Source organism: Vombatus ursinus, unplaced genomic scaffold (genome assembly GCF_900497805.2).
Source record: "Vombatus ursinus unplaced genomic scaffold, bare-nosed wombat genome assembly UNPS02000580.1, whole genome shotgun sequence".
Taxonomy (NCBI): Eukaryota; Metazoa; Chordata; class Mammalia; order Diprotodontia; family Vombatidae; genus Vombatus; species Vombatus ursinus.
Window position 1 is genome coordinate 29,080,485 of NW_020940358.1, and position 25,887 is coordinate 29,106,371.

A 25,887-nucleotide genomic window follows, 5' to 3' on the forward strand; every position below is an offset into this window, starting at 1 on the left:
ACATATGTAAGTATACACAAAACAAAGACATTATAAATCCAATGTAATTTTGAGGGAGGTTTAGGAAAAGCTTCACATAAAAGGTGATATTTGAGGCATCTTCTTGCTACTGTATCCCCTTTCTTTTAATACAAGTTGATGTGTTTGGACTCTCTTTTGGCTTTCTTCTAAGAAATAACAAAAGCTTCAGAGCTAAGGGCAAAGGGGAAGGGGCAGTGGTAAAAAGGCAGAATTAGATTCAATGTCAAGAAAAAAAATCTCCTGACAATTAGAACTGTTCCAGAGTGTAATGGGTTGCTGTGAGGGAGATGGTGGGACCCTCCTCACTGGAACTCTTTAGGCAGAGGCTGGACCACTATTTGTTGGGATGCTGTAGTGGAGAAACTTGTTCAAGTATGGAAAGATGGCCTCTGAGGTCCCTTCCAACTCTGAGATTGTGATTGTATTTATTATCTATCAAATGAAATTTGAATACCTTCCCATGCAATTCAAGGCCCTTTGGAATCTGACACCATCTGAATTTGCATGCCCTATACTAACCCACTCTGGCCAAATGGTATTGTACTTTTTGTTATCCATCGTACACCCCTCCACCATGTTTTCTCACCTCTAGGAATCTGTTGTTCAGTTGTGTCTGACTCCTCATGATCCCATTTGGAATTTTCCTGGAAAATATACTAGAGTGGTTTGTCATTTCCTTCTCCAGCTCATTTTACAGATGAGGAAACTGAGGCAAACAGGGTTAAATGATTTGCCCAAGGTCACACAGCTAGTAAGTGTCTGAAGCCAGATTTGAACTCATGAAGATGAGTCTTCCTGATTCCAGGCCTGGCACTCTCTCCACTGTGCTGCCTAGCTGCCTATACAGTTTCCAATGCCTAGAGCCCTCTCTACCCCATACTATTCTCACCCTTTTCTCTTAAAGTCTACCTCAAATATCACATCCCCTACAAAGCCACCCACTTCTGAATCTATGATCCTGTAATTCTTTCCTGACCATAAGCAGGTAGTACCATCTTCTACTCTTTATACTTTGCATAACATTTTGTAGCTCTTTTTTCCTACTACTGTATACTATTTTATATTACAATCATCTCAATATGTGTCATACTCCATCTTCTAGACTGTAAATTCCATAAGGGAAGGGACTGTGAATCATTAATCTTTGTATCTCTCCCAGAACTGTATACATCAGAGGCTCTTTAAAATGTCTATTGGAAAGTCATCCTTCCCCTATTCACCATCTGAGCATGAGAAGGTGGCATCAGGAATTGGATTCCCTACTTTATGAGAAGTATAAAAATGGAAGTGGGACAAATACAGATAAGTTATGAAAATCATCAAAAGGGGGGGGGAAAGGGTGAATTAGGAAAGCCAAGGGCAGTCAGAGCTATTATGGAGATGGTGATTAGGGAATCTTAGAGAAGTCTGGACCTTGGTGGTCATCTAGCCTGACCCCATTATCTTGCAGAGGAGAAAATTCATCTGGTTCAGAAAGGTGGGGTGGCTTGGCAAGGTTAATTAGTGATAAAGTCTAACCTCAGGACTCCTGACCCTCAGGCTAGTGCTCTTCTCTTATGCCACCCTGCCGCCCAGCCCCTCCCCACCATGAAGTTCTTTCTTCCCCAAGGGACAACACCAGGCCTCCAGACATGGTGGGCTTCCCCTCCTTGAAAGCCTTCAAGAAAAGGCAGGATGACCACTTGGTTGGGTAGGCTCTAGTGGTAATTCCTTTCGACTCTGGGTTGGACTAGATGGTGGCAGAGGTCCCTTCTAGCTCTCAAATCCTATGATACCATAAGGCATTTCTGAAACCTGGATTGGTAAAGTAACTTCTCATTGAGGTGGATCTTGAGAGAGAGGAAAACTCACCTCAAGCCATTTCTCAGCCTTCAAGAAGACTTTCCTACTACAGAGGCAACCATTCCCTTCTCTGTGCTCCACAGATAGAATGAGAAACGCCTCACACCTGCCTTTTACAGTTCCCTAATTGTTTCAGGTGGGCTTGTCTTAGCTCCCCAACCAGACTGCAAGCACTGAGGCCAAGCACTGTCTTCTAACTTCTCAACCTCAGTTTCTTCATCTGTAAAATGGGGATAATTATTCTTGTAGCACTAACCTCACAGGATTTTTGGGAAGAACAGATGAAGCAGTTTATGTGCAAAGCATTTTACCATCATGCTTTGCAAACATCAGCAATTACTATTATTCTCCTTTGGTATCTCCACAATCCCATGTAATTCAACAGGCATTTATTAAGTTCCTACCAAATGTAAGGAGTCCCACTAGATGCTGATACAGGAAAAAAAAAACAAACCATGCCTTTCCCTTAAGAAGCTTACATTCTGCTGGGGGGAAACAGGCACACAGAGAAGTAAAAAAGAAAATGTTTACTGAATAAATACAAAGTCATTGAGAGGAGCCCTAACTGGAAATCAGGGAAGACTTCTTGGAGGTGGTGCTGAGCCTGAGAAAGGACATTCCAGGTTTTGGGGGACGGAGGCAGTAAATAGAAAGCTGTAAAAAGAGAGCAGCAAGAACCCCAGCAGGACTAGAACAGAGCTTGAGGGAAAGTCATGTAGAATCAGTCTAGAAAGCCAGGTTAGCAACAAGTTATACAGGATTTCAAGGCCAGACAGAGGCATTTGTACTTTATCCTAGAGGCACTCGGGAGCCACTAAAGGTTGTTGAGCAGGAGAATAATACGGTCATATCTGTGCGTTAGGAAGATCAGTTTTCAGTTGTGCAAAAGATAAAAGGAAGGAAGGGAAAAAAAGCATCAGGTCCTTACTATGTGCCCGGTACTTTGCTAGGTGCTTTCTGAATAGGTCATCTGATGGATTTTAAAGGGGAGAAAATGAAGGCAGGAAGACCCATTATAGGTTACTGTTGTGACCCAAGCAAGAGGAGAACCTGGACTAGGATGGTGGTCACACATACAGATAAAAGTGGACAGATCTTAGAGATGTCATGGAGGCAAAATGGACAAGTCCAGCCCAGGCCTGAGCACTGGACTTGGCAGCGGAAGACCATCGCGTTTCAAATCCCTACTCTGACAAATCAGACACGTGACCCTGAGTGACTCACTTAACCTCACTAAGACTCAGCTTCCCCATCTTGAAAATGGATATGCCAACGTTCCTATCCATTTTATAGAGTTGTTGAGAGACTCAAATTAAATGCTAACGTCAATATTTCAAGGATCTGTGGCCTCTCCAGAGTGGGCATTCTCTCCACTGCATATCACAACTCCTCGACTTAATGAAAGCTTTTGCTGTGGCCAAAGTGTTCATCACCCTGCAGCCAAGTTGGCAGTGAGACAGGAGCCCAAATGAACCGAAGCATGTGAAAATGTTATGCAAATGTATTGTTACAGCAGTTACTCAGTAAATATTTGTTTAATGAAGACAGCCTGGAAAGGTCAAAATCATGCAGATTCCAAAGACTGCTCCATTTCTCCCCTCCTGCCCCCCACATGAATGCAAGCAGCTAGTGTGTGCTCACAGGCAATAAATGTAAGTGGAGTGAGAGCAGAGAATGCCAGGGAAAGATCACCATGTCCTGGGAGGGCACTCGCCAAGTCAATCAGCTCCCATGGAGGGTGGGCACAGGGGGAAGTCTTCCACTGGACCAGGTACTGGATGGATTTGTCTGAATCCTCATGGAGGTGAAAATGGAACAGCACTGTGGGGGACGTCAAGCAGAGTATTTTTAGAAACTGCAGACCAGGTGCTGTATGATCACGGTGGTGCTGGCTCGTGATGCCACCTCTGGCAAGGATACCTTTTCCAAGTGGGTTTTTTGGGCATGAGCAGAGTCCACTGCCCACAGGTTCTCCTCAGCACATTTCCTCAAGCTGACGGTCTGGCAGCCTCTCTGGAGCTCAGGCACAGTCTCAAAGGACCCAAGCAACTGACTTTCTCTAACTCCTCTGGGGACCTCTTTTCACCTTGAGATTGTCTCCAAGAAGGAGCTGGGTGGGGGTAGGGGTGGACCTGTCTGAGTAGGGTCACAGCCGTCTAGAGCCCCAGGGCTCCAACTTACCCCTGCCCATTGGCCTTGGTACCAAGTTATCAAGAGAAAGGTCCCAAAGTGTAGCTTTTAGATTGGAGGGGAGAGGAGAACGGAAAAGCAGATTTGCTGCTCTGAGCATGGCCCACTGCCTCAGATGGCACCTAACGACACCCTGGAGACCTGTGCCCCAGGCAAGGCCTGCTAGAGTGGCATCAGCTTTCACAGCTCTTGGGCTGCAAGTGAAGGTGAAGGTCTAGTATCGGGCCTGCAAGCCGACTCACCCCCACGAGAATTTCAAGGCTTCATCTGACCCGCCCAGTATCTTTTCAGGAGTCCCTTCCACAACATCTAGCAAGGATCCATCCCCCCCTTGAAGAGCAGGCCACTAGGTGCAGTAGTAGTAGTACCAGTGCTGGCCCCGAAATCAGGAAAACTTTCCCATCCTGCCTCACTGAGTAGATATGAGACCTTTGGTGAGTCACTTAATAGTTAATGTTTATGGGGCAGCTAGGAGGCTCAGTGGATAGACCGGCCCTGGAATCAGGAGGCCCTGACTTCAAATGAGGCCTCAGACACATAGCACTTACTAGCTGTGTGACCCCGGGCAAGTCACTTAACCCCATTGCCTAGCCAAAAAAAAAAAAATAGTTAACGTTTATATCTCCCTTTCACAGAAAAGGAAATAAAGACTCAGAAAGTTTAAGCACCTGGCCCAGAGTCACACAAGTGTCTGAGATAGGATTTGAACTCAGGTCTCTCTGACTCAAGGTCGAACATTCTACCCACTATGCCACCTTACCTCTCTAAATCTGTTTCCTCATGAAAATTCTGTAAAATGGGGATTCATATAAAATGGCTCCTACCTCAAGGTTACTGCAAAGATCAAATGAGGTAAGTTTTTGGTAAGCCTTTGCAAGCCTTAAAGTCCAAAATAAATGTTAGTAATTATCATCATCATCATCATCATCATCACTATTATATAAGAACTCCAGTGCTAGAAAACTCACAGCCTCCTGAGGCAACTTATTCCACTTTAGAACAGTTATCATTAGGCAGTTTTTTTCCTTACAGCAAGTCAAAGTCTGCCTCTCTGAAGATCCTGCCCATTGTTCCTAATTCTAACCCCTTGGGGTCAAACAGAACAAACTTAATCCTTCTTCACCAAATTCGTGAAGGCAGCTCTCCTGCCCTCCCCTTAAGATGGTCTTTTCCAAGATAAACTTCCTCAGGTCCTTCAGCCAGTGTTTCTAGGTCAATACTTGGATTCCCTCCCCACAGAGGGAAGGTCGCCTTCCTCGGGATGTTCTCTAGGGTGTCAAATGCCTTCCTCAGACATGGCCCAACCAAACCAACACTCCCCCCATGCTCTCGCCTGGGCATCGGCCTACAGGGCTCTCACCTCTTGCTCTGCATTTCTACTGATGCCCCCAAAGACTGGTGCCGCTTATTTCATCTGCCCTGTGACTCAGCTGCTTTGCATTGACCTTGTGGTCCACAGAAATTCCTCTCGTCTTCTCCCTGAGGACTATTCTCCAGGAGTGTCTTTATGCATCCCATGCATACAGACCTCCACCCTTTGGCAAAGACAGACTGTTTGTACTGCTCAAAACTTTGCTTGTCCCACAGAGATCCTTCCTCGATTCCATGTGGCAATTTAACAAGCATTTTTTAAGAGTGTGTGTGCGAGGCATCATGCATTAGGTGCACAGTGTAGGTACCAAAGTGGTGCAATGGATAGAGCACCGGGCCTGGAACTCAGGCAGACCCAAATTCAAATATGGCCTCAGACACTTACTAGCTCTGTGGCCTTGGGCAAATCACTCAACCTTTGCTTCAGTTTCTCCATCTGTAAAATGGGGATAATAATAGAACTTACCTCCCAGGATTGTTAGAAGGATCAAATGACTTGATAATTGTAAAGTCCTTAGCACAGTGCCTGGTACATAGTAGGTGCTATATAACGCTATTGTTGTTGTCATCATGCTAGGTACTCAAGACACACAGACAAAAATGACAAATGGCCCCTTTCCTCAAAGAGCCTGCATTCTGCTGGGCTCATAAGCTTCCACGCAGACTTTCTCCACAAGCAGTCCCACCACTGTCTATCATAGAATTTCAGCAATGGATGAAAGACTGTCCCAACCCACACTCCTCGACATTCACAAGATACATTCCCATTAAAAAGGCCTGGCAAGTGGTCGTCTAGCCACTGCTGGAGTGAGCCCTTTCTTCTAAGGTAAGCCCTGTTTGACTGTGGGATAGCTCTCATTAGGCCATCTTTCCTAACATCAAGCCTAAATCTGCCCCATTGCTTCTAGTTCTGAGGTCAAACAGACCAAGTCTAATCCCTTTCTCCAAGACAAACATTAAAGTCCTTTACAGGTACCAGGTCCTCCCACTTCTCTCAGTCTCCTCTTCTCTACACTAACCACCCCTAGTTCCTTCAAGCACCTGTCAAATGGCATAAACTCAAGGCCCTTCATCACGGTGGTCACCTTCCTCTGGCCAACTTAGCAACGTCCTTCCTAAAGGGCAGTGATCAGAACTGATCCTCCAGCTGTGGTCTGACTAGGGCAGAGGACAAGACACTACTTTCCCCTTCTTGTTTCTCTCTCAGTGCAACGTACTCCTAGAAGACACCAAGGAAGATGCTCCCAAAAGGGCAAAAGGGTGTTGAAGAAGCAACAAGTGAGTGGAAGGATTGGGAAAGTCTTTGGAAACAAGAAGTTCCCCATCCCTCACTAAACGACTGCGTCCCAGTTTTGATCATCAGGTATCTCTCTCATTCAGTGTTCTCTACTTGAGAAAGGCCATCAGTTTTCAAAGCCGTAAACATCAGGACACAGCCCATGCCATACAGAAGGAGTCCTTTAAGCCTGTGGGAAATTCAAGCTGCTGATCCTAATGCCACCTCTCCAGGTGCCAGGGCTAATGACAGTCAACACTCCAGATGGACTGGCCGAAGAAAAGAATGTTAGAGATGGCAAGCACATTAGAAGTTCATTAGTCCAATGCTTTCATATCACATGAGACCCAGAGAATGGCAGTGACTTACTTAAGGTCATGCAGTGATTTAGTGGCATTACAGGATGAAGAGCGCCAGTCTCCTGATTCCCAGTCCAGAGTTCTCTCCCCTACACCAGCCAGTGGTGCCCCCTTTTACCTTCACCCTTCTCCCCTCCATCACCCCTGACCCCTAGAAAAGGGAGAAGGGAGAACCTTCCTAAAAACAACAAAATTAAAGCCAATTCTTCTGAAACAGCTTTGGCCCTGAGAGTGGGCCCTGGCAGGGGAAGTGCCCTGACCCAGGGAACTTCATAAAGAGGCCCAGAAACAGGGAGAGAGGCAGCCTCAAGACATACAATCATCTCCCGCTCCTTCAGCTGTCCCCAGACTGTCACTCCTCATGGCTTCCCTATCACAGATCTCCTGACAGCTTAGTCAATAGTTACTCCATTTTTATTTTCACATGACATTACTGCCCTTCCCTTGACTGGCGGCTGACTCCACAGTCTTGGGCAGTTCTGGGAGCTGCAGGGCTTGTCAGGAGTCAGGACTAAGGCTAAGGAAGTAGGTCAAGAAATCTTAGAAACCCGGAACAGAATGCATAATTGGGCGTGTTTTGATTTGTTTCCTTTTAAAAAGGCAAATCTTTCATGAAATTGAACACTATAAAATTATAATGACCAAGCTTGGCCCCAGAGAAGTTGAGAAAAATGCTTCTTTCCTCTTTTTTTTGTAGAGGTGGGGGACTATGAGTGTGGAATATCATATACACTGTCAGACATGGTTGATACACTGTTTGGTTGTATACAACTGCTTTTTTTCTTTTTAGACTTTGTTATAAGGGGGTGGCTCACTGGTAGGGGTGTGGGGAATGATAGATTTGAAAGTAATAGTGGTGTAAAATCAAAATCAATAAAAATAAGATTAAATAAAATACAAATAAATAAATTTGTTGATTTTTTTTAAACAATGCTACTGCTTTCCGATGGTCCTACCCTTTCCCCCAATAGAAAGAAGTACAGCAAATCAAAATGAATCAATAGGGAAAATTGGCTATATTTACTGATATCCACACCTATCAGAGCCCATGTGTCTCTGTGGAGATGGAGGCATGGGCCACCATCAGGTCTCTGAGGTCATGATTGGTCTGTGGGGATCAGAGTTCTGAGGTCTCTCCCATTTGTTTCCCTTTACACTATCAGGGTCACCATGCAAACTGCTCTCCTAATTCTACTAACTTTGCTTGGCATGAGTTCATAACAGTCTTTACAAGATTCCCTGAAATCTCCATATTTGTCATTTTTATAATACAATGCTCCTTTAATTAAAAACATATTCTGCAGTTTGTTTAGGCATTTTCTACTTTATGAGCAGCTGCTTTCTTTCTACTTTTTATTGCCACAAAAAGTGCTACTATAAATGTGTGTGTGTGTATATTAAAAATGTTGTAGATCATTATATATTTATGTATAGGCAGATATATAGATGGATGGATGAATACATAGCTACAGATAGTAAGGGAGGCAGATAGGGAAAGAGAGAGATAACCAGATAGATAGACATATAGATGGATGGATGGATAAGTGGATGGATGGGTTGATGGATGGATGGATAGGACCTTTCCCTATGTCTCTGACCCACCCAGAGCATTGTTTCTTTTCCAAACATTACTTCCATTGTCTCTTTTTTTTGAAGCATGAAAGCCTCAGGGGCAGTGTTGTATAGAGGAAAGAGGGCTGAACTTTGGCTCAGAAGAGAATTGGATTCTGATCCTGGTTCTGCTGTTTACTACCTATATGATTTCAGGGAAGTCCTAATTCCTAAGGGCCTCATCTTCCTCATCTGTAAAATGAGTTATTTAGACTAGATGACCTTTGAGGTCCTTTCTAGCCCTCAAATTACAATCTAATTGTGGTTTTCTGGAGTCTCACTGTGGTTCTGGCCTGCTTAAGTGTTCCCATTCTTTCTTTTTTTTTAAGACAAGTTTTTTTTTCAATGATCAAGAATTTTTTCCCATCTCTCACCTTCCCCCATCCACTGAAAAGCAAGAAAGGAATACAGAACCCCTGTATCACATAAGCACAGTCATGCAAAACAAATTCCCATCCTGGCCACGTCCCAAAGTGCACATGTTATTCTGAAAGCTCCGTCTTGGTCAGTCCTCTGGAATCATGGTTCATCATCTAGTTGATCGGCGTTCTTAAGCCTTTGTTGGCACAATGAGCAGACAGCGACACAAAGGACAGAGTACTGGGCCTGGAGTCAGGAACACTTGCGTTCAAATCTGGTCTCAGACACTTATTGGCTGTGTGACCCTGGGCAAGTCACAACCTCTGCCTGCCTCAATTTTCTCATCTGGAAAATGGAGATAATAATAGCACCTACCTCCTAGGGCTGCACAGTGTCTGGCACAAAGTAAGCAATATGTAAATGTTAGCTGTCATCATCATCATCATCATCATCATTATGATTATGATTTTTATAGAAATTGTTTTCCTGGCTCGGTTCACTTTACTCTGCATCACTTCATACGTCTCCCCGTATTTCCTTGCAACTATCCTCCTTCAACATATCTTACAGCACAACAGCATTCCATCCCCTTCATATAATTTGTTTAGCCATTTCTCAGTTGATAAAAACCCCTTTAAGTTTCTAAATCTTTGCCATCATGAAAAGGGCTGCAATAAATACTTTTGTACATGAGTCCTTTTCTTCTTCCTTTGATCTCTTTGGGGCATAATTCCAAATCTCTTTACAGAATGATCAGACCAGTTTACATCTCTTGACCCAGTTCACAAGCCCCGGATGCTACAGTGTGGCCTTTGTAGCTTCAGTGGCTAAAAAAATCCATCACCTTTTAGCCAGGCTTCTGGTGTTAAGACTCCCTGATCTTAGCTGAATTAGTCCTCAGCCAACACACAGCCTGTCACTAGGCCCATACTTGAAGTTTCCTTCTCTATTCTGCTAGAGCCTTCCAGGGCTTTCAGAGTTATAGGTTTTTAAATCCCTTTATGCCTTTTCACTAGATGGAATCATATAATCATCATGCCAGAAAGGACCATCAAACTCAGTCCAGCCACAAAATTTCCAGACAAGAATCTATCCAAATAATAGTCAGCAAGCACTTTCTGTGCTAGACACCAACAGAGATGAAGTAAGGCCTGGTCCCTGCCCTCAAGGAGTATGTAATCTAATTAAATAGATAAGACAAATGGACTAAGAACCACAATATAATAATGGGATAAAATACCAACTCCTCAGACTTAAATGTCCTTTGATTTGTTTTTTCAGACAAACAAATGTGTATATACGCCCTCCCAAACTTGTACTTGAGAAGTTGAGTTTTGTGTGCCCAAATATAAGATTCTACATTTACCTATATTTCATTTCATCTTATTAAAGTTAGCCTGATGTTCTAGCTTGTCAAGTTGTTCTTGGATCCTGACTCAGTAATACAATGTGTTAAATAAAACTCTTGAGCTTAGGGTCATAAGACAACTTGGTGACTGTGTCCATTACTAACAATGTTGTATGGGGACAACCGCAGATTCCTAGGGCACTCCACTGGAGACCTCCTGCCACACTGACAGTGAACCATTAACAAGTACTCTCTGAGTCCATTCATCCAACCAGCTCTTAATCCACCTAATTATATGATCCAGTAGTGCCAAGCTCAGATACTGACTTAGAAAACCACAAATAGGTATCATCTGTGTTGTACTGTATTTTTCTTTATTTTGTTAAACATTTCCCAATGACATTTTAATCTGGCTCTGGGGCAGTCAAGCTGCCAATTGCCAATGCCCAGAGTTGGGCACCTCTGATCCAATCCATATCTCTCCTCCTTCCCCACAAGAATAGTGAGATACTTCATCAAAAAGTATGAAATACTTCATCAGATACTTTCTAAAATCTAGATAAATTACACTCACAGCATTACCCTCTTCTACCAACTTAGTGGGAATGATTTCAGGGGATTCCAGGTGACTTTCAGTCTTAGAGAGTGGGCTGGGGCACTGAGAGGTTAGGAGACTCACTCAGGGTCACACGGCCAACATGTGTCAGAGTCTTCCAGGCTCTGAGGACAGTTCTCTTACGCTATACTATGTGACCTCTTACAGTTTAGCAGCCCTCTCCAAAAAGAAAATAAGCTTTTTCTAGCATGGCCTGTTTTGATGAAGTAGTGATGGCTCTAAGTCACTTCTGTCTTTTCTACATGTTCACCAATCAGCTTTTTAGTGATCCACTCTAGATTTTTCCCAGCAATGGAAGTTAAGCTTCCTGGTCTAGAGGGGGCAGGCACTCTCCTTGGGCAACACTGTGTGTTGGCAGTAAGGAAAGGGGAGTGCCAAGTGGGCAGAGTTGAGTTAATGGAGGATTTTGGAGAACTCTAAGATGGGTGCCCTGTATCAGGAAAGGGCTGGGAGAATTTCTGTCAGTGACCTCTCCTAGGGCATCCCAGTCTCAAAGCCTGATTTTGTCAAGCACGAGAAGCTCCAAGGATGAAGTGAGACAAAGGATGATGAGGAGAAAACAAAACAAAACACCTCATAGAGCTTCAAATCTGAGATCCTAAAGTCACCAGGCCCAGATTGTCCTGGGAGAGCCCACACTCTCAAGATGTCTGTCAAGTGAAGCTGACTAGGTTGTATGCAGAACTAAAAAAAGATTCCCCAGGCAGGAGGGATAGCTGGCCCTTGAAGGATGCCCCTGTCCACCCCCTGCCAAGCTTTCTCAAAGAGATGCTCACCAATGTTGGAATGCTTCAGGAGACGGCAGATCCGGGCTTCTCTCTCCAGCTTCTGGTGATCTGAAGACAAAAACAGAGAAAGAGGCATCACCGTGAATCCAAGGGATATGACTATTAATGGCAGCAATTAAACATTTCTAGGCAGAGCCATAACTAGGCTGGAACAAGAAGGGCTTCTTCCACTGGGGAAAGAGGGGGCACTTCCTCTTCAAGGCAATTGCCATCCCTGCTCTTTACCTCATAGTCCTCTGCTGGTCCTGACTAGCAATTGCCCCCAGGTCACTATCCCCAGGGGGTAACACTGCCTTTACACTCCTCTCCAAAGGTTGGTGTCCCCCTACAGTCCCCACCTGAGCACACACTACTAACCCCTTCTGGCACAACCATCTCTGTGATGGGGCTGGCCTCCTTACCATTGTGCCCTGCCCTCCCTCCCATTCCTACTTGACTGAATTCATCCCTGATGTGTTTGGGCTAGTCAAGACCGTTTCCAGAACTCTTCTTATGCATCTACTACTTTCCTATTGTTCATTAGTCAACTTATGTGGAATGGAGGAGAACATGGAAACCTGAATGCATTCATAGCCAACTTTTGGGTGAGTATCTGTACTCCCAAAAGAATAGCATGGAGGATCCCAAAGTATTTAGCTTTGTAATGTGTTCTATGATCTTTTGGCAACACACAGAGTGAAAAGGATTGGATTCTAGTCCCTGCTCTTCTAAATTTACAGCACATGAATTTGGTCTGGAAGGAAGCCAACAACTCTAAAAGGCAGAGGTGAAGAAGGATACTCGGGAGGAGGGGACGGTCATTGTGACGACATGGAGACGGGAGATGGAGTGGAAATTTTGGTAAAGAATAAGCAGTTGGTCAGAAGGAAGAGTTTGTTTAGGGGAGTAATGTGGGTTAAGCCTGTAAAAAAAAGGCTACTAGCTAGATGGGGAAGAGGCTTTAAATGCCAGGCTGAGGAGTAAAGCGATCACTCTGTCTGAGCCTTCTGAACTCTCCAAGACATAAGTAATAGATGGTCCATGCATGGTCTGTGCCGGTGGAGAGAGTTTTCATAAGATAAAACTACAGGTTCTTGACTTATTAATAGAAGAAAAAAAATGAGGCTCAGAAAGATTAACTGACTTGCTCATAGTTATACAACTCTTAAGTATCAGAGGCAGGATTCAAATCCAGAGCTCTCCTTTTGGGTGAAAGTGAACATGGTGTCCAGGGGTGAGAACCTCGCTCTGGATGCTCTGGATCCTCCAAATGGACAACCCACATGTGATCATCCAGAGATGATGCCATTTATTTATCCATTCACTTTTCCTCACTTAAATCTTTTGCTAAAGTCAAATTAAGTCCCTCAACTATGAGATGTGATAGGAGTAATTTTATCTGTAACAACCCCTTATGGCTCTGGCACTCCGGCTGGATAAGACCTCCACACTATTTGCACAGTAGTTTCAGAAAGAAATTGAGAGGTCCTCTAGTCCAACCCTCTCATGCTAAAGATGGAGCACTATGTCCCAGACAAGGGATTTATCTGCCTAAGGACACACAGCTAATTGGGAAAGTAGGACATCAACCCAATCCAACAAACATATATATCATGCTTACTATGTACAAGGAACTAGGGAAATGAAAACAAAAGGAAAACCAGCCCCTGCCTTCTGGGAGGCTACATTCTCTGGGAGGGATATAGCATATGAATAGGTACATATGGTAGTTCTAGGAGGGAGGTCACAGGCACAAGAAGGAGCATCAGGAAAGACTCTCTCCAGCTTCCAGCTGGAGAAGATTCTGCAGAATCTTCTGGAGAGAAGACAGTACCTGAGTGAAGCCTTGTAGGAAACTAAGTCAATCAGTGAGTTAACATTTATTAAGTGCTTCCTATGAGCAAGGCACTGCTAAGCTCAGGGTAGACAATGTCCAAAGCACTCCAGGAGCTCACATTCTAATGAAGGAGATAATAAGTAGATGACTATGTACATACAAGATACATATATGTAGATATACAGAGTAAATGGAAAAAAAAATGTCAAAAGGGGAGAGGGAATTGACCAGAAAAGGCCTCCCATGGAAGGCAGGAAGTGAGCTGAGTCATCAGGGAAGCCAAAAGGCAGAAGAGGAAAAACATTCCAGAAATGGAAGACAACCATTGCAAAGACATGAAGTCAGGAGGTGGGGTACTGTCTTTAAGCAGCAGCAAGAAGGCCAGTATGGCCAGCTCATCTGTGGAGGGGAGTAAAGTGTTAACCAGACTAGAAAGGTAGGAAGAGCTATAAGAGCCAGACATAGATTTAATATTTGATCCTGGAGGTAATAGGGAGGCATTGGAATCAGGATGTTATCAAGCAGGGGACGGTGTGGTCAGATCTGTGCTTTTGGAAAATCATTTTGGCAGTTGAAAGGGGACAGATGAGATTGTAGAAACTTGAGGCAAGGATACCAATGAAGAGGTAATAAGGCCTGTCTAAGGGTAGGAGTAGAAGTAGAAAGGGCATCTTCTCAGGAACAATAATGCATTCTGGTGCATTCTGGTGCTGAGTTTGAGATGCCTGCAGGATATACAACTCAAAATATCCAAAAGGCAGTTGGTACAGAACTATAGCTCAAGAAAGAGATTAGGGCTAGAAATAGAAATCTGGGAACCATCTTTGTAGAAAGAGATGATAAATGAAACCAGAGAAGCTGACGATACCATCAAGAGAAGCAGCATAGACATAGAAGAGAGAAGCGGGCCAAGGACAGACCCTTCAGGGACACCCACAGTTAGTGTGTGGCCTCCTCTAAAAGAGACTAAGGAGACATCAAACAGGTAGGAGGAAGGCCAGGATGAAGACAGCAGAATCATGAAAACCTGGAGAGGACAGAGTATCCAAGAGGAAGGAGATGTGATCAAGTGTCAAAGGTTAAAGAAAGGTCAAAAAAGGATGGGGATTGGGGAAAAAAAAGGTCATTAGACATGATAATTAAAAGAAAATTGTGGTAGAGTTGAGGGAATGCATTCTAAGCAAGGTGGATAGCCTGTTCAAAGATAACAGGTGAGAGATGAAGAATCACGTTCAAGGATTAACCAAACAGGCTCATGTGGCCAGACTGCATGAAGGGGAACATGAAATAAATCTGGCAAAGCCCTTTCACATTATTCAAACTGAAATGTCTCCTGACACCCCATTCCACTACACTACAGGAGGACCACATTAGATCGGTCCTTAGCCACCTGTGGTGCCATTGCTTGTGGGGACAACAGCTGACCCATGGCCTAGTCAAACCTTTGTGCTAGAAAATTACATTCTTGAGCTTCCGCAGTATTGGCATCCTGCTCTCACAAGGAGGAAAACCAAATCCAAAAGAAGTGGGAACTTGCCCAGGGCAAGAGAGCAAATCAGCAGTTTAGCTAGAAATAAACCCCAGGAGTCTTGAATACAGACGCCCACTCACGCCACTTGCTGCCTGGTACATGGAAACTCATCTGCCTGACTCTCAATAGAAAAGCATCCCCCAAACAGGAGGTGCTGAAAAAAAAAGATGGAACCCCACTGTACTCTGGGGCCGAACCCGCATCCCTGTCACATGGAGAGTCCTGATTCTTCCTTCTCTTCTCACATGCCAGCCACAAATGCCTTGGATTTTGGAGGCACTATTCAGCCTGAGCCAGCTCCCAAAAAGGAGTCAACCTGCTACAAGCTCTGTGTCCTAGGAGAGCCTTGCCATCATTAAGGCATCACACAAGAATTTCAGCTTCAAACACTACCCCATGACCAGCAAATTCCTATACCCAGCGTTCCCTTAATGCTGCATTCATCAAAGTAAAACCAGCAAGGAATTAAGGGCTGAATAAAAGAATGTGATGCCAGATGCAGCATCCCATGGCCTCTAGGATAGACTCGAATGGATCTTGTCTCATGCATTCAGAAGTTCCCTCCCCAGTGCGTAGTGTAGCCCATCTTGTGCCGCTCTTGTCCACGTCTTTCCATAATTTACTGCCCAACGTTCTGGGGACCTTCCTCACTTTGTCCTGAAATCTCCAGGATACCAGCAGAGCACTTTGGCTGTCCACACATCATACGCTGCCACTGTGACCAGCCCTGCTTCTCTTTCTATCACACATTTCCTTAATGACAGCTGTTACTACAATAATAATATTAACAACAGCAACAACAACAAGTAACTGCTATTTACACAATGCTTTAAAGACTGCAGAGAGTTTTACAAACATTACCTCAAACACAAACTCCTCAATAGGGCATTCAAGGCACTCTACAATCTGGTTTCAATCTTCCTTTTCAGCTTTATTGCCTCTTACTTCCCTTCATGCCCTCCATTCTAGCCAAACTGGTCTATTAACCATTTCCTGATCTAGAAATTCTATCTCCCACCTCCACAGATTTGCACAAGCCATATCCCATGCCTGGAACGCACTTTCTCCTCTCTACTTCTCAGAGTCCTTCAAGGTTCAGATCAGATGCCGCCTTCTCTGTGAAGCTTTCTCTGATTGCTTCCCTCCCAGGTTGTGCTGTCTCCTTCCTCAATTTTCCTCGTGCTATTTTTATTTGTGTACATGTTGTCTCCTTCTAGTACCAGGGTCCAGGGGTAGATTTCAAGGGTTTCATGAATGTGGGTGGGGAAAAAATTACATCTTCATTTTCATTCAAATGCAACCAAAATTTAGCATTTCCTTCAATTATGACTTTAAAAAAAATATGATCCTGAGAGAGTCCATAGGTATCACCAGACTGCCAAAAAGGATCCATTCCATAAAAAAGGTTAAGGACCCCTGCCCTAGTAAAATGTAAGCACCTTGGGTGATGGAGGGGACTGTTGGGTTTTTGTCACTGTAGATTCAGAACAGAGGCAGACTGGCACATATATTGATAATGAGCCATCCTTCTCCTCTCAGTGTCTGGAGCCACTCTCACAAACTCTTAAGGTGCCCAGCAGTCTCTAGTTGGCATTATTAGAGGGTGATTTTTCTTGGGAGCTCCCCATTTTTTAAAAATTCCCAGTCCTTATAGCACAGTGCCTTCCTAATGACAGAATGTTTGTTCAACAAAACGCTGTTTGTGGAATTGTGTCTCTATCAATTCTACAAATATTTAATGCCTATAGAAGTGGCGGTGTCCTGGGAACCGGCACGCTGGGCTAAGTAGAAATAGCGCTGGATTCTGAAGTCGGCTGACCTAGACTCCAGTCCTAGCTCTGCTACTGCTTCCTAGATGTGTGACCCTAAGCCTGTCACTTTATTTTACCTCTCCGCCTTTGTTCCCCCATCCGTAATGTGCAACAGTCCAACAAGATAACTACTCTACATTAGCACATTTGAACCTCATAATAAGCCTATGAGGTAGGCATGATGGTATTATCATTTTTATTTTACAGATGAAGAAACAGTCTCAGGATAATTAACTGACTTCTGCATGATCACACAACCTCATTATATCAAGGGCAGGATTTAAAACCAGGTCTGTCAGATTCCTAGTCTAGCACAGTAACAGCTAAGTCCTGTCCCACTGCTTGTCAGGGGGTTCTCTATGGTCCTACCCTTCACTAAAATTCTCTGATCCTATACTCCCTACTCTCAAGGGCACTATGAAGACAACATGAAATGGGCCATGAAAAAGCCCCCCATAAATCATAGAGCACAAAATAAACTTGAGCTGGGATTACAACGAAAAGAACAAGATGGCATGCCCTGAAGAGCCTGAGAATCACAATGTGCTAAATGCTCTAGAAGAGCTGGGGGGTGGGGGGGGGTGGGAAATGCAAGCCAAGAATGAAAGAACACTTCCAGAAGGAAGCCATACTGCAGCTGGGTCTTGAAGGATCAAGGTTTTAAACAATTGAGGGGACAACTGAGACAGGTAGCAATGGAGGGCCGGGGGGAATGGCACCGAGGAAACAAAAGTACTTATTGTCTGGTCCTAAATAAGAAATGGAAAAGACAATTTGTTTTTTAAAAAAAATATATTTAATTGCTTTAAAAAAAAAAACATTTTTACAACTACTTTCCAATACTCACCCACCCCCACTTGGCCTTATAACAATGAAAAAGAGAACCAAAACTAAAGGACACTGAAACTGTGACTGAAAGCGTATACACCATTCCACACCCATAAAGCACCACCTCTCTATACCAAGAGTGGGGAAGCATGTCTCATTATCCATCCTCTGGAATCAAGATTGTATTTGATCTAATTTTTTATGTCTTCAAATATTGTTTTTCATTTGCATTCCTAGGGCCAATACATATCTTGCTCTCCTATTTCCACTTTCTTAGCTTTACAATTCATCCAAGTCTTCCCATGTATTTTTGATTTCTTCATATTTATCATTTGTCATAGTAAAATAACATTCCGTTGCATTCATAGGCTACAATTTATTCAGCTACAATCCATGGGCCACCACTTTGTTTTCAGTTTTTAACTAACCACTAAAAAAATTGCTGCTATGAATGTTTTGTTATCTCTGGGTTCTTTCTTATTGTCTCTGACCTCTTTGAGAATATGTCTGTAAGTGGGATAGCTGGCACAGGGTATAAGATGTTCATTTTTTTTTCACTTAATTCCCAAATCTCATTCAGAGTGGTTGGACCAATTCACAGGCCCACCGACAGTATACTAGCAGATCTCACTTCTGACAGCCCTCTAACATTTACCATTATTGTCTTTTATCATCTTTGCCACTTGGATGGGTGTGAGGTGAAACTTCAGTTATCTTTTAGTAATTTGAAGCATTTTTTCACATGGTTATTGCTGTGTATTTCTTTTAAAAAATTATTTATATATCCTTTGACTACCTATCAACTGAGGAATGACTCTTAGAAAAGACAATGTGAAGCAATGCGGGCTTTAGATACCAGAAAAGATTTTCAAATAGAGCAGAAAGATGTCATGCTTCCTGAATGCAGGTATGTTTTCCTTCTCTCAACAAGAACCAAGGCAAAGAATGGAGAAAACATATGACTTCACTACACCAAGATGCCCCTAGGACAATTACTTAAGATTGGAGTTTACCAAAACTCTTATTCCTCTTATTATTATTTATGGAGCAACTACAGTTTGCAAGGAGTTATGTTGACCTCATCAACAGGAACTAGGGCCACATGTGAAACCCAACATCTTCTACAAGACAGATAAAACAGTGGTAGGAGAGTATGCCCCTACAATGAATGACCAAGCAAAGCATGCCCCACAAAGGGCTCATTTTTAAACCTCATTCCCAAATCAGAAAACTGATTTGGAAAGCAAACAAGAACTCCTCTGGGCATCTCAGAATTCTTCAGGGGTTGGGGGAAGTCATTCGGGTGGTTCAAGTGAACTCTTCCCTTAAGCCTGGGTGTAAGGAAACAAAGGAGGTTGCCCCTTAATCCCTGAAGGATTGTTTGATGAGCAGTTTCCCCACTCCACCATTTGCAGAGCAGAGAGGAGGCGCCAGGCTTCCTTATCAGAGATCTAGTGCTGGAATGAGCCTTTCAATTCCCTCAATTTATAGATGAGGAAACTGAGGCTTATAGAGTGATTCAGCAAGGTTACGCAGGAAGTAAATAGTACACCTGGGACTTGAACCCAAGCCTGCTGACTCCATATCCACCTGCCTTTCCCACCACACTATGCTGGCTCCACAGATAAAGAGAATGAATTAGAAAGAGCCTTCAAGGTTGCTTCTAGAAGGCTCTAGGGCCCTGGTAGGGTGAGGTCCTAGCAAGAGGCTCAATCTACCACATGGATCTATCTGGGAAAAAAAACCAAAACACTAATTTGGAATTTGTGACATATTCTGTCCTAGTCAAAATAGAGAATATTGTGCTCTGTTCTGTGTATCACATTTTAGGGAAGATGTTAAGCTGGGGAGCATTCAGAGGAGGACAACCAGGACAGTGAAGGACCTCAAGACCATGCCATATGAGGATCAGGTGAAAGAACCAGAGATATTTTGGCATGGAGAAGAGAGGATTCTGGGAGTACAGATGGCTATCTAAGTTCTGGAAGACAGATTCAACTTGTTCTGTTTTGTCACAGAGAACAGAACCAGGACTAGTGGGTGGGACTTTCCCAGAGGGCAATTTTGGCTTGGTGTAAGGAAAAGTAATTCAAGAGGAGAACGGGGCTGCCTTGGGTTTCCACCTCTCATGGGAGGTCTTTGGTAACAGCCCAGGAGACTATCTGTTAGCTCTGGTGTCTGGTTCACAGAGAAGAGGGGATTCTGGCCCAGGTGTAGGTTGAACTCAATGGCCTTTGAGATCCCTTCTGACTCCAAGGTTCTGTGATTCTAGATTGGACAAATGTGATCAATAAAGACAGGATGAATGCAACAAATGGAAATATATTTATCACCTCAAGTGCAGGAACAAGTCCCAAACTAGTCACATGTCAATTTTGAGTAAGGGGATAGAATCAGTCCAAAAGGGAGCCACTTAACAGGAATAGGGCCAGCCCCTGCCTGCTTTTCTCAATCCATTGAAAAGGAGGGGGTGGGGTGGAGGGTGGAGGGTAGACCATGCTATGGATATGTGATGGTCTGATGAAAGAGATCACTGGTCTGGGCCACAGGGAGATTTCCTTTGTGGCTCCACTTCTGCTGCTAACTAGCTGTGTGACCTTAGGGGAGTCACGTTGCTTTATCTGTGTGTCTTTATCTGTAACATGAGATAATCGCTGAGCTCCCTTTCAGCTCTGAAAAGCCATCATTCATCTGGAGGTGATGCTGTAGGATGAGTCCAGGGTGTGAGAATGGGGTGGGGGAACCCTATAATCTTTTACTTTCTCTCTCATCATAATAAAACAAGTCTGCAAAACTTGATAGTGTAAATCCTGGGCCTCAGGGGCAACCTTTCCAGTATTTGGAACATAGCACTAAGTAGGGTAAGGTCTCCTAGTGATAAGGACAGGCTCTTGTCCTAAGTAGATGCTCAACAAATACTTGTTGAATGAATGAATGAATGAATGGTGTCCGTATGGGCTAGCAGCTAGCTGGTTTCTGATGCACGATTTTAGGACATACTCATGTTCAGATGACTATTTCTCTTAAAACTCCAAGTTGTTGGTCAAATGTGTTAGGGGCCTTTCCTCTGAAAAGGTATTTAGGGGTACAAATGCCTCTATCCTCCTTTCTAGTTTCCAGAAATGAACTTGAGATCTTTTAGGCTCTGGAGAGGAGGACACTTGACTAGCTGAACCCCAATGAATAAAGAGAGATAATTTAGCTAGGAAAAAAAAAAAGAGGAAGAGATATTTAATGAAGCCTAACAAGGATAAAGACTCGCCAGTGGGGATTGGGGGGAGGGGTGGATTCCTAGCTCAGCGAGGAACCTAAAAAATTCAACAAAAATGGCTTTTATAAGTTGAGAATACAGTCTTAGTCATAACTTTAAAGATACAGACACACAAGCATTCCTATAAATAGGATGGAATCAGATTGCCTCTTCTGTGCCCAGCTGAGTCTGCCATAACTCCAGTTCACATGGGTTGCCCATTTCCAAACCAAGCAAAAAGACTAAAAGGTGTGTTAGCATCTCCTCCTCCACCTGCTAAAAAGCCAAGAAAGCAAAGAGCAGGGGAGCAGGATGCCTCTTACTTCCCTGCGAAACAGGTGAGGCCAAAGCAAAAAAGTGAGCCCTTAGAAGACTTGTGCATCTCCAAAGCCCAGCCCACTGCTTCCCTCAGCCAGATCCCCCACTGCCTGCTCCTCATCCCCTCTTCCTGTGGGATTGGGGAACTTACAGGAGGCGGGGTGGGGAGAGGATGGCCTTCTTTTAGGGGACAGGTCAGTTTTGATCATTGGGTGAGTGGGAAGAGAGAGAAAGGGGGAGGTCCAATCGTCTCAACAGGAGAAAGCTGCCCACCAAGTCTAGTCAAGGGACTCACTGCTAACCACTTTTCCAAGAGCTATTGTTCTGGAGGGAGCTGAGTGAGGTAGCACTTTCATGGCCTAGAGTTCCAAGTAACCAAGAAGAGGAGCAAATGAGGACTGAGGACCCTACCTCCAGCAAGTAGAGAGGGTAAGGTGAATTTGGCAGTGATTGCCTGCATTTTGTGACATCTGTCTTTCTGTCATGGCCAGATAACTAGATGTATTCAATATGAAAGAAAGGTGGGTACTCAATAGGCTGATCTCCCTCCTTGAAAAGGTAAAGTGACTCTGAGAATGTCTTTCCTCTGTCCAGGTTGCCAGGGAGAATGAAGTGTTCCTTAAAAAACCTGGGAGGAAGGGCATCCAGGTAAAAACAAAGAAGGAAATGGATCTGAAGAGGCAGAAGGGCATCATGACCTGCTTGGGAGTCTGGAGGGTAAAAGAATGTGACACAGAGGAAAGAAAGGAACAGAGACCACCACACCCTAAGTAGGAGTCGTGAGGCTCTTCCCAAGGGGGGCGGGGAAGCAGTAGCCTGCTGCTACTATCAGGGGCTAGCTGGCCCTCCACAGAAAGATAATGTGGATGCATTAATGCCATTAGGTGAGAGACCATCCAGGAAGTCACAGGAAGGAGAGACAAGTACTAGGACCTGGTGGCTTCCCTCTGTGGAAGAGGGGTCCCTATCAATTTGCCATTAAAAAATGAGATGGAACTGTCAAAAAAAAAATAAGCGAGTCTAAGAGTGAGACCCTAATGGGTAAGTGACCAAAGGATATAAGCAGAAGTTTGCAAAAGAAGAAATGAGAGTTCTACATAACCATATGCAAAGATGCTCCAAATCACAAATAATAAGAGAAATGCAAATGAAAACAATTGAATTTTCACCATATCCCCAACAAGACTGACACAGGCAACCCAAGACAGACATGGTAAATATCCAGAGTTGCTATGGGAATATGGTTTCACTAATGCACTGGTGGTGAAACTGAGTTGTCCCAACTCTTCTGGAAAATAGTATTTTTACTTAAAAAAAAAAGGGAAAAAAAGACATTATACTGTACACACTCTTTGACTCAGCATTATCACTGCTAGGTACATACCCCAAAGAGGTCAAAAAGAAAAAAGCCTTGTATATACCAAAATATTTCTAGCAGCATTTTTATAGTAGTAAAGACCTGAAAGAAAGGTGGGTATCCATCAGCTTGGGATTGACTGAACAAATCGCATAAGAATGTAATGTCATATTACTGCACCCTCAAAAAGGGAGCAATTAAAAAAAATTCAAGAGAAACCTGGGAAGAGATATATGAACTAATACAGAGTGAAGCATGCAGAACCAAGGGAAATTTTTACACAACCCACCACAATGATGTAAAGGAAAACAATAATTAAAGACTTCAAAGAACTCTGATTAATGCAGAGACAATCATAATTTCTGAGAGCTGATGGGAAAGCATTGCCTTCTGCCTCTTAGCCAAGACACTCCAAGGCAAAAGGAGGACCATGTTTTCAGGCACTACCAATGTGTTGGTTTTGTTTGTTACACAAGGGTTCTAGGGTGAGGGAGGAAGAGTTATTGGAAAGTAACAACAATATGAAAGAAAAAGGTATGAATAAAACATTTAATAGGGAAAATGATGAGATGCTGTGTCATAGGGACATCTATCTGGGATGACGAAGAGGAAATTCGTTTATATTTTGTATTTACTTATGTGGATATATACTATTTCACACCCCTCATCTTCCTCCCCTACCCCCCCCCCCAACACAAGCTCCTTAAGGATGGGGACCATTTAGTTTTGTTCTTTGCATCCTCAACACCTAACCCAATACTAGGCACAGAATAAACCATGGATAAATAAATGCTTGCTGAACTGACTTGAATTGAATAAGACTTAGGGAAGATGTAATGACTGTCTTTTAAGTATTTGCAAGGTTGAATGGCCACATCGAATATGTTGCTGAGGGGATTCCTGGTCAGTGAGTGGTTGGACTATATTTCCACATGGGTTTCATTCAACTCTGAGATTTAGTGATCACACTTGGGTTGAAATTTACCTTTGCCCAGTTCTGTGGGGAAAAAAAAGGGAGCTAGCTCATTGAACAAATTAATACTGTAAACAAGACTGCAGGGGTGATGTTTTAACCTACTTGAGAGAACTTTTAGTAGCACCTATTTGTACAGAAGCACTTAATGCGCTCGTTTAAATGATCCTTTAACTAGTCATTAAAGGAAACCCGCCAAGACTTCACCTTGGCTAATATCAGTCTGTCACTGATCTTGTTGGGGAGAGGGAGAGGGCTGAATACTTGGAAAGAATAACACTAAACTTAGAAACAAATCCAGAATTTACACTTTCTACTAATTCAGACTAGCCTTCTCCTGATGAATCCCAATTAGTAAGGTCTAACTACAGTGTATTATAGCTAATATTCAACATGAGGCCCTAGGCAATGTTCACCGTAAATCCAAACCGCCACAACACCCATTTGGGGCCCATGAAGGTGACCTGGAGCTCACGCTTCTTTCAGCCTTCTCTGACTCAATGAGTTAATTACAATAGCCACAGGATGGGGCAGGGGACTGTACTGGGTGTGGATGGATGAATCGTCTCAGTGGCTAAGGAGACATCCCAGAATCATTGGTAGAAGGGACCGCCGCAGCTATCTAGTCCAGTCCATAGCCCCTAACGGAATCACCATGACAACATCCCCAATCACTGAGCATTGAACCTTTGCCTGAAGACTTCCAAGGAGGGTGATTCCACTGTATCCAGGGGCAGATCATTCCAAATACCAACTGTTCTTTTCGTTAGGACAGTTTCCATTATACCAACACTAAATCTGCCTCTTTCTAACTTTCACTCACAATTCTTCAACTTTGTCCTTGGAGGCCAAGCAGAACAGGTCTACCCCCTCCTTCTAGTAATTCAAGTAAACCACTTGTGCCCCAGCCTTCTTTCTCCAGGCTAAACACGATCATTTCAAAGCCTCTGCCATTCTGGTTGCCCTCCTTTGGACAATTTCCAGTTGATCAATATCCTTCCTAAAATATGGCGCCCAGAATTGATCACAATACTCCAGACAAGGTCTGACTAAAACCACTTTCTTCCTGTAACCAGTGCCTCTCTTAGTATAACAATCAGTGTGTCACACTGTTGATACCTATCAAGATTGCAGTCCACTAAAAACACCAGATATTTTTCAGACAAGCTGCTGTCCAACTATTCCATCTCCTCCAATTTATATTAGTGGAAGTTGATTTTTTGAGCCCAAGAGTAAGACTTCACATTTGTTCCTATTAAATTTCATCATCTTAGATTCAGCCCAGTGTTGTAGCTGGTCATCACAAGGAAAGGCTCAGATCAAAGGCCCTGGGAGATACTTCCCCCTCCTCCTAACTCTGGTTCTCTTTTGGTTCATTTCCAGACCCTTTTTTCACATCAGTGGGAAGGGGAAAAGGGGGGAAAAAGTGCTTATTAAGCATCCACTACCTGCCAGGCACTGTGCTAAGCGCTTTACAAATAGTATTTCATTTGATCATCAGGTTCACCGAGCCATCAGTGAGCGTCATGGCAAGTAGCAGTTGGGATGGTGGGTTTGTCTTGGAGTGAGTTATGTGCATCTATTTCCCTCTTTAGCCTCAAAGACAAATGAATAAGGAGGATCTGCACAGAATACAGGAAACAAAGGCCTTGTTTCTCCCCTGCCCACACTTCTCTTCCCAGCTTACCTTTTCCCACCTTTTCCCAATCTGAATGTGAAGGAAAAACCACCACTAGCACCCCACAACATCTCTATCATCTGTACCATGACAGAAAGACACTTTGGTGAGAAACCTCTCAAGGCACAAGATCCAAGCAGCTTGAGCCAAGAGTGTCCAGAGAACAATCTGTTTATGGGGAGCTGGTTTACTCCTGGGAAGCTTTTTTTCTTTTTACAATTGTACAGCCCATGCCAGGAGCTGAAAGGCAGCAGCCAATCAAGAACTTCACCAGAACCCAAGGGACTCCTGAAGATGACTCCTGTACAGCCTTGCTTGGATTCAGAGTGATGAATGCCATTGACCTTTTTAAAGATCCTTCCCTGGACTCTTAGTCCATCAAACTGGAATGAAAAGAAAATCCTCATGTCTTAGGTAGGATGCTGATTAGGATGTCATAGTATGACCATAAGGAGGGTAAGCAGGGGCTCTGTCTGCTATCATCATCATGGCTAATATTTATATAGCAATGCTGGATTCCAACTTGTTCACAAAATGTGATAA

At 43.7% G+C, this 25,887-nt stretch overlaps 1 protein-coding gene across 3 annotated transcripts in view; it reads right to left on the reverse strand.

The window, feature by feature from the left end:
• Positions 1-25,887, reverse strand: part of CAMK2B (calcium/calmodulin dependent protein kinase II beta) — a 295,350-nt gene that overhangs the window by 116,965 nt on the left and 152,498 nt on the right. For all 3 annotated transcript variants that reach the window (XM_027851841.1, XM_027851833.1, XM_027851858.1), the window contains exon 3: positions 11,771-11,830. In XM_027851841.1, the coding sequence (XP_027707642.1) occupies positions 11,771-11,830 (60 nt within the window). The remainder of the gene's footprint in view (positions 1-11,770; positions 11,831-25,887) is intronic.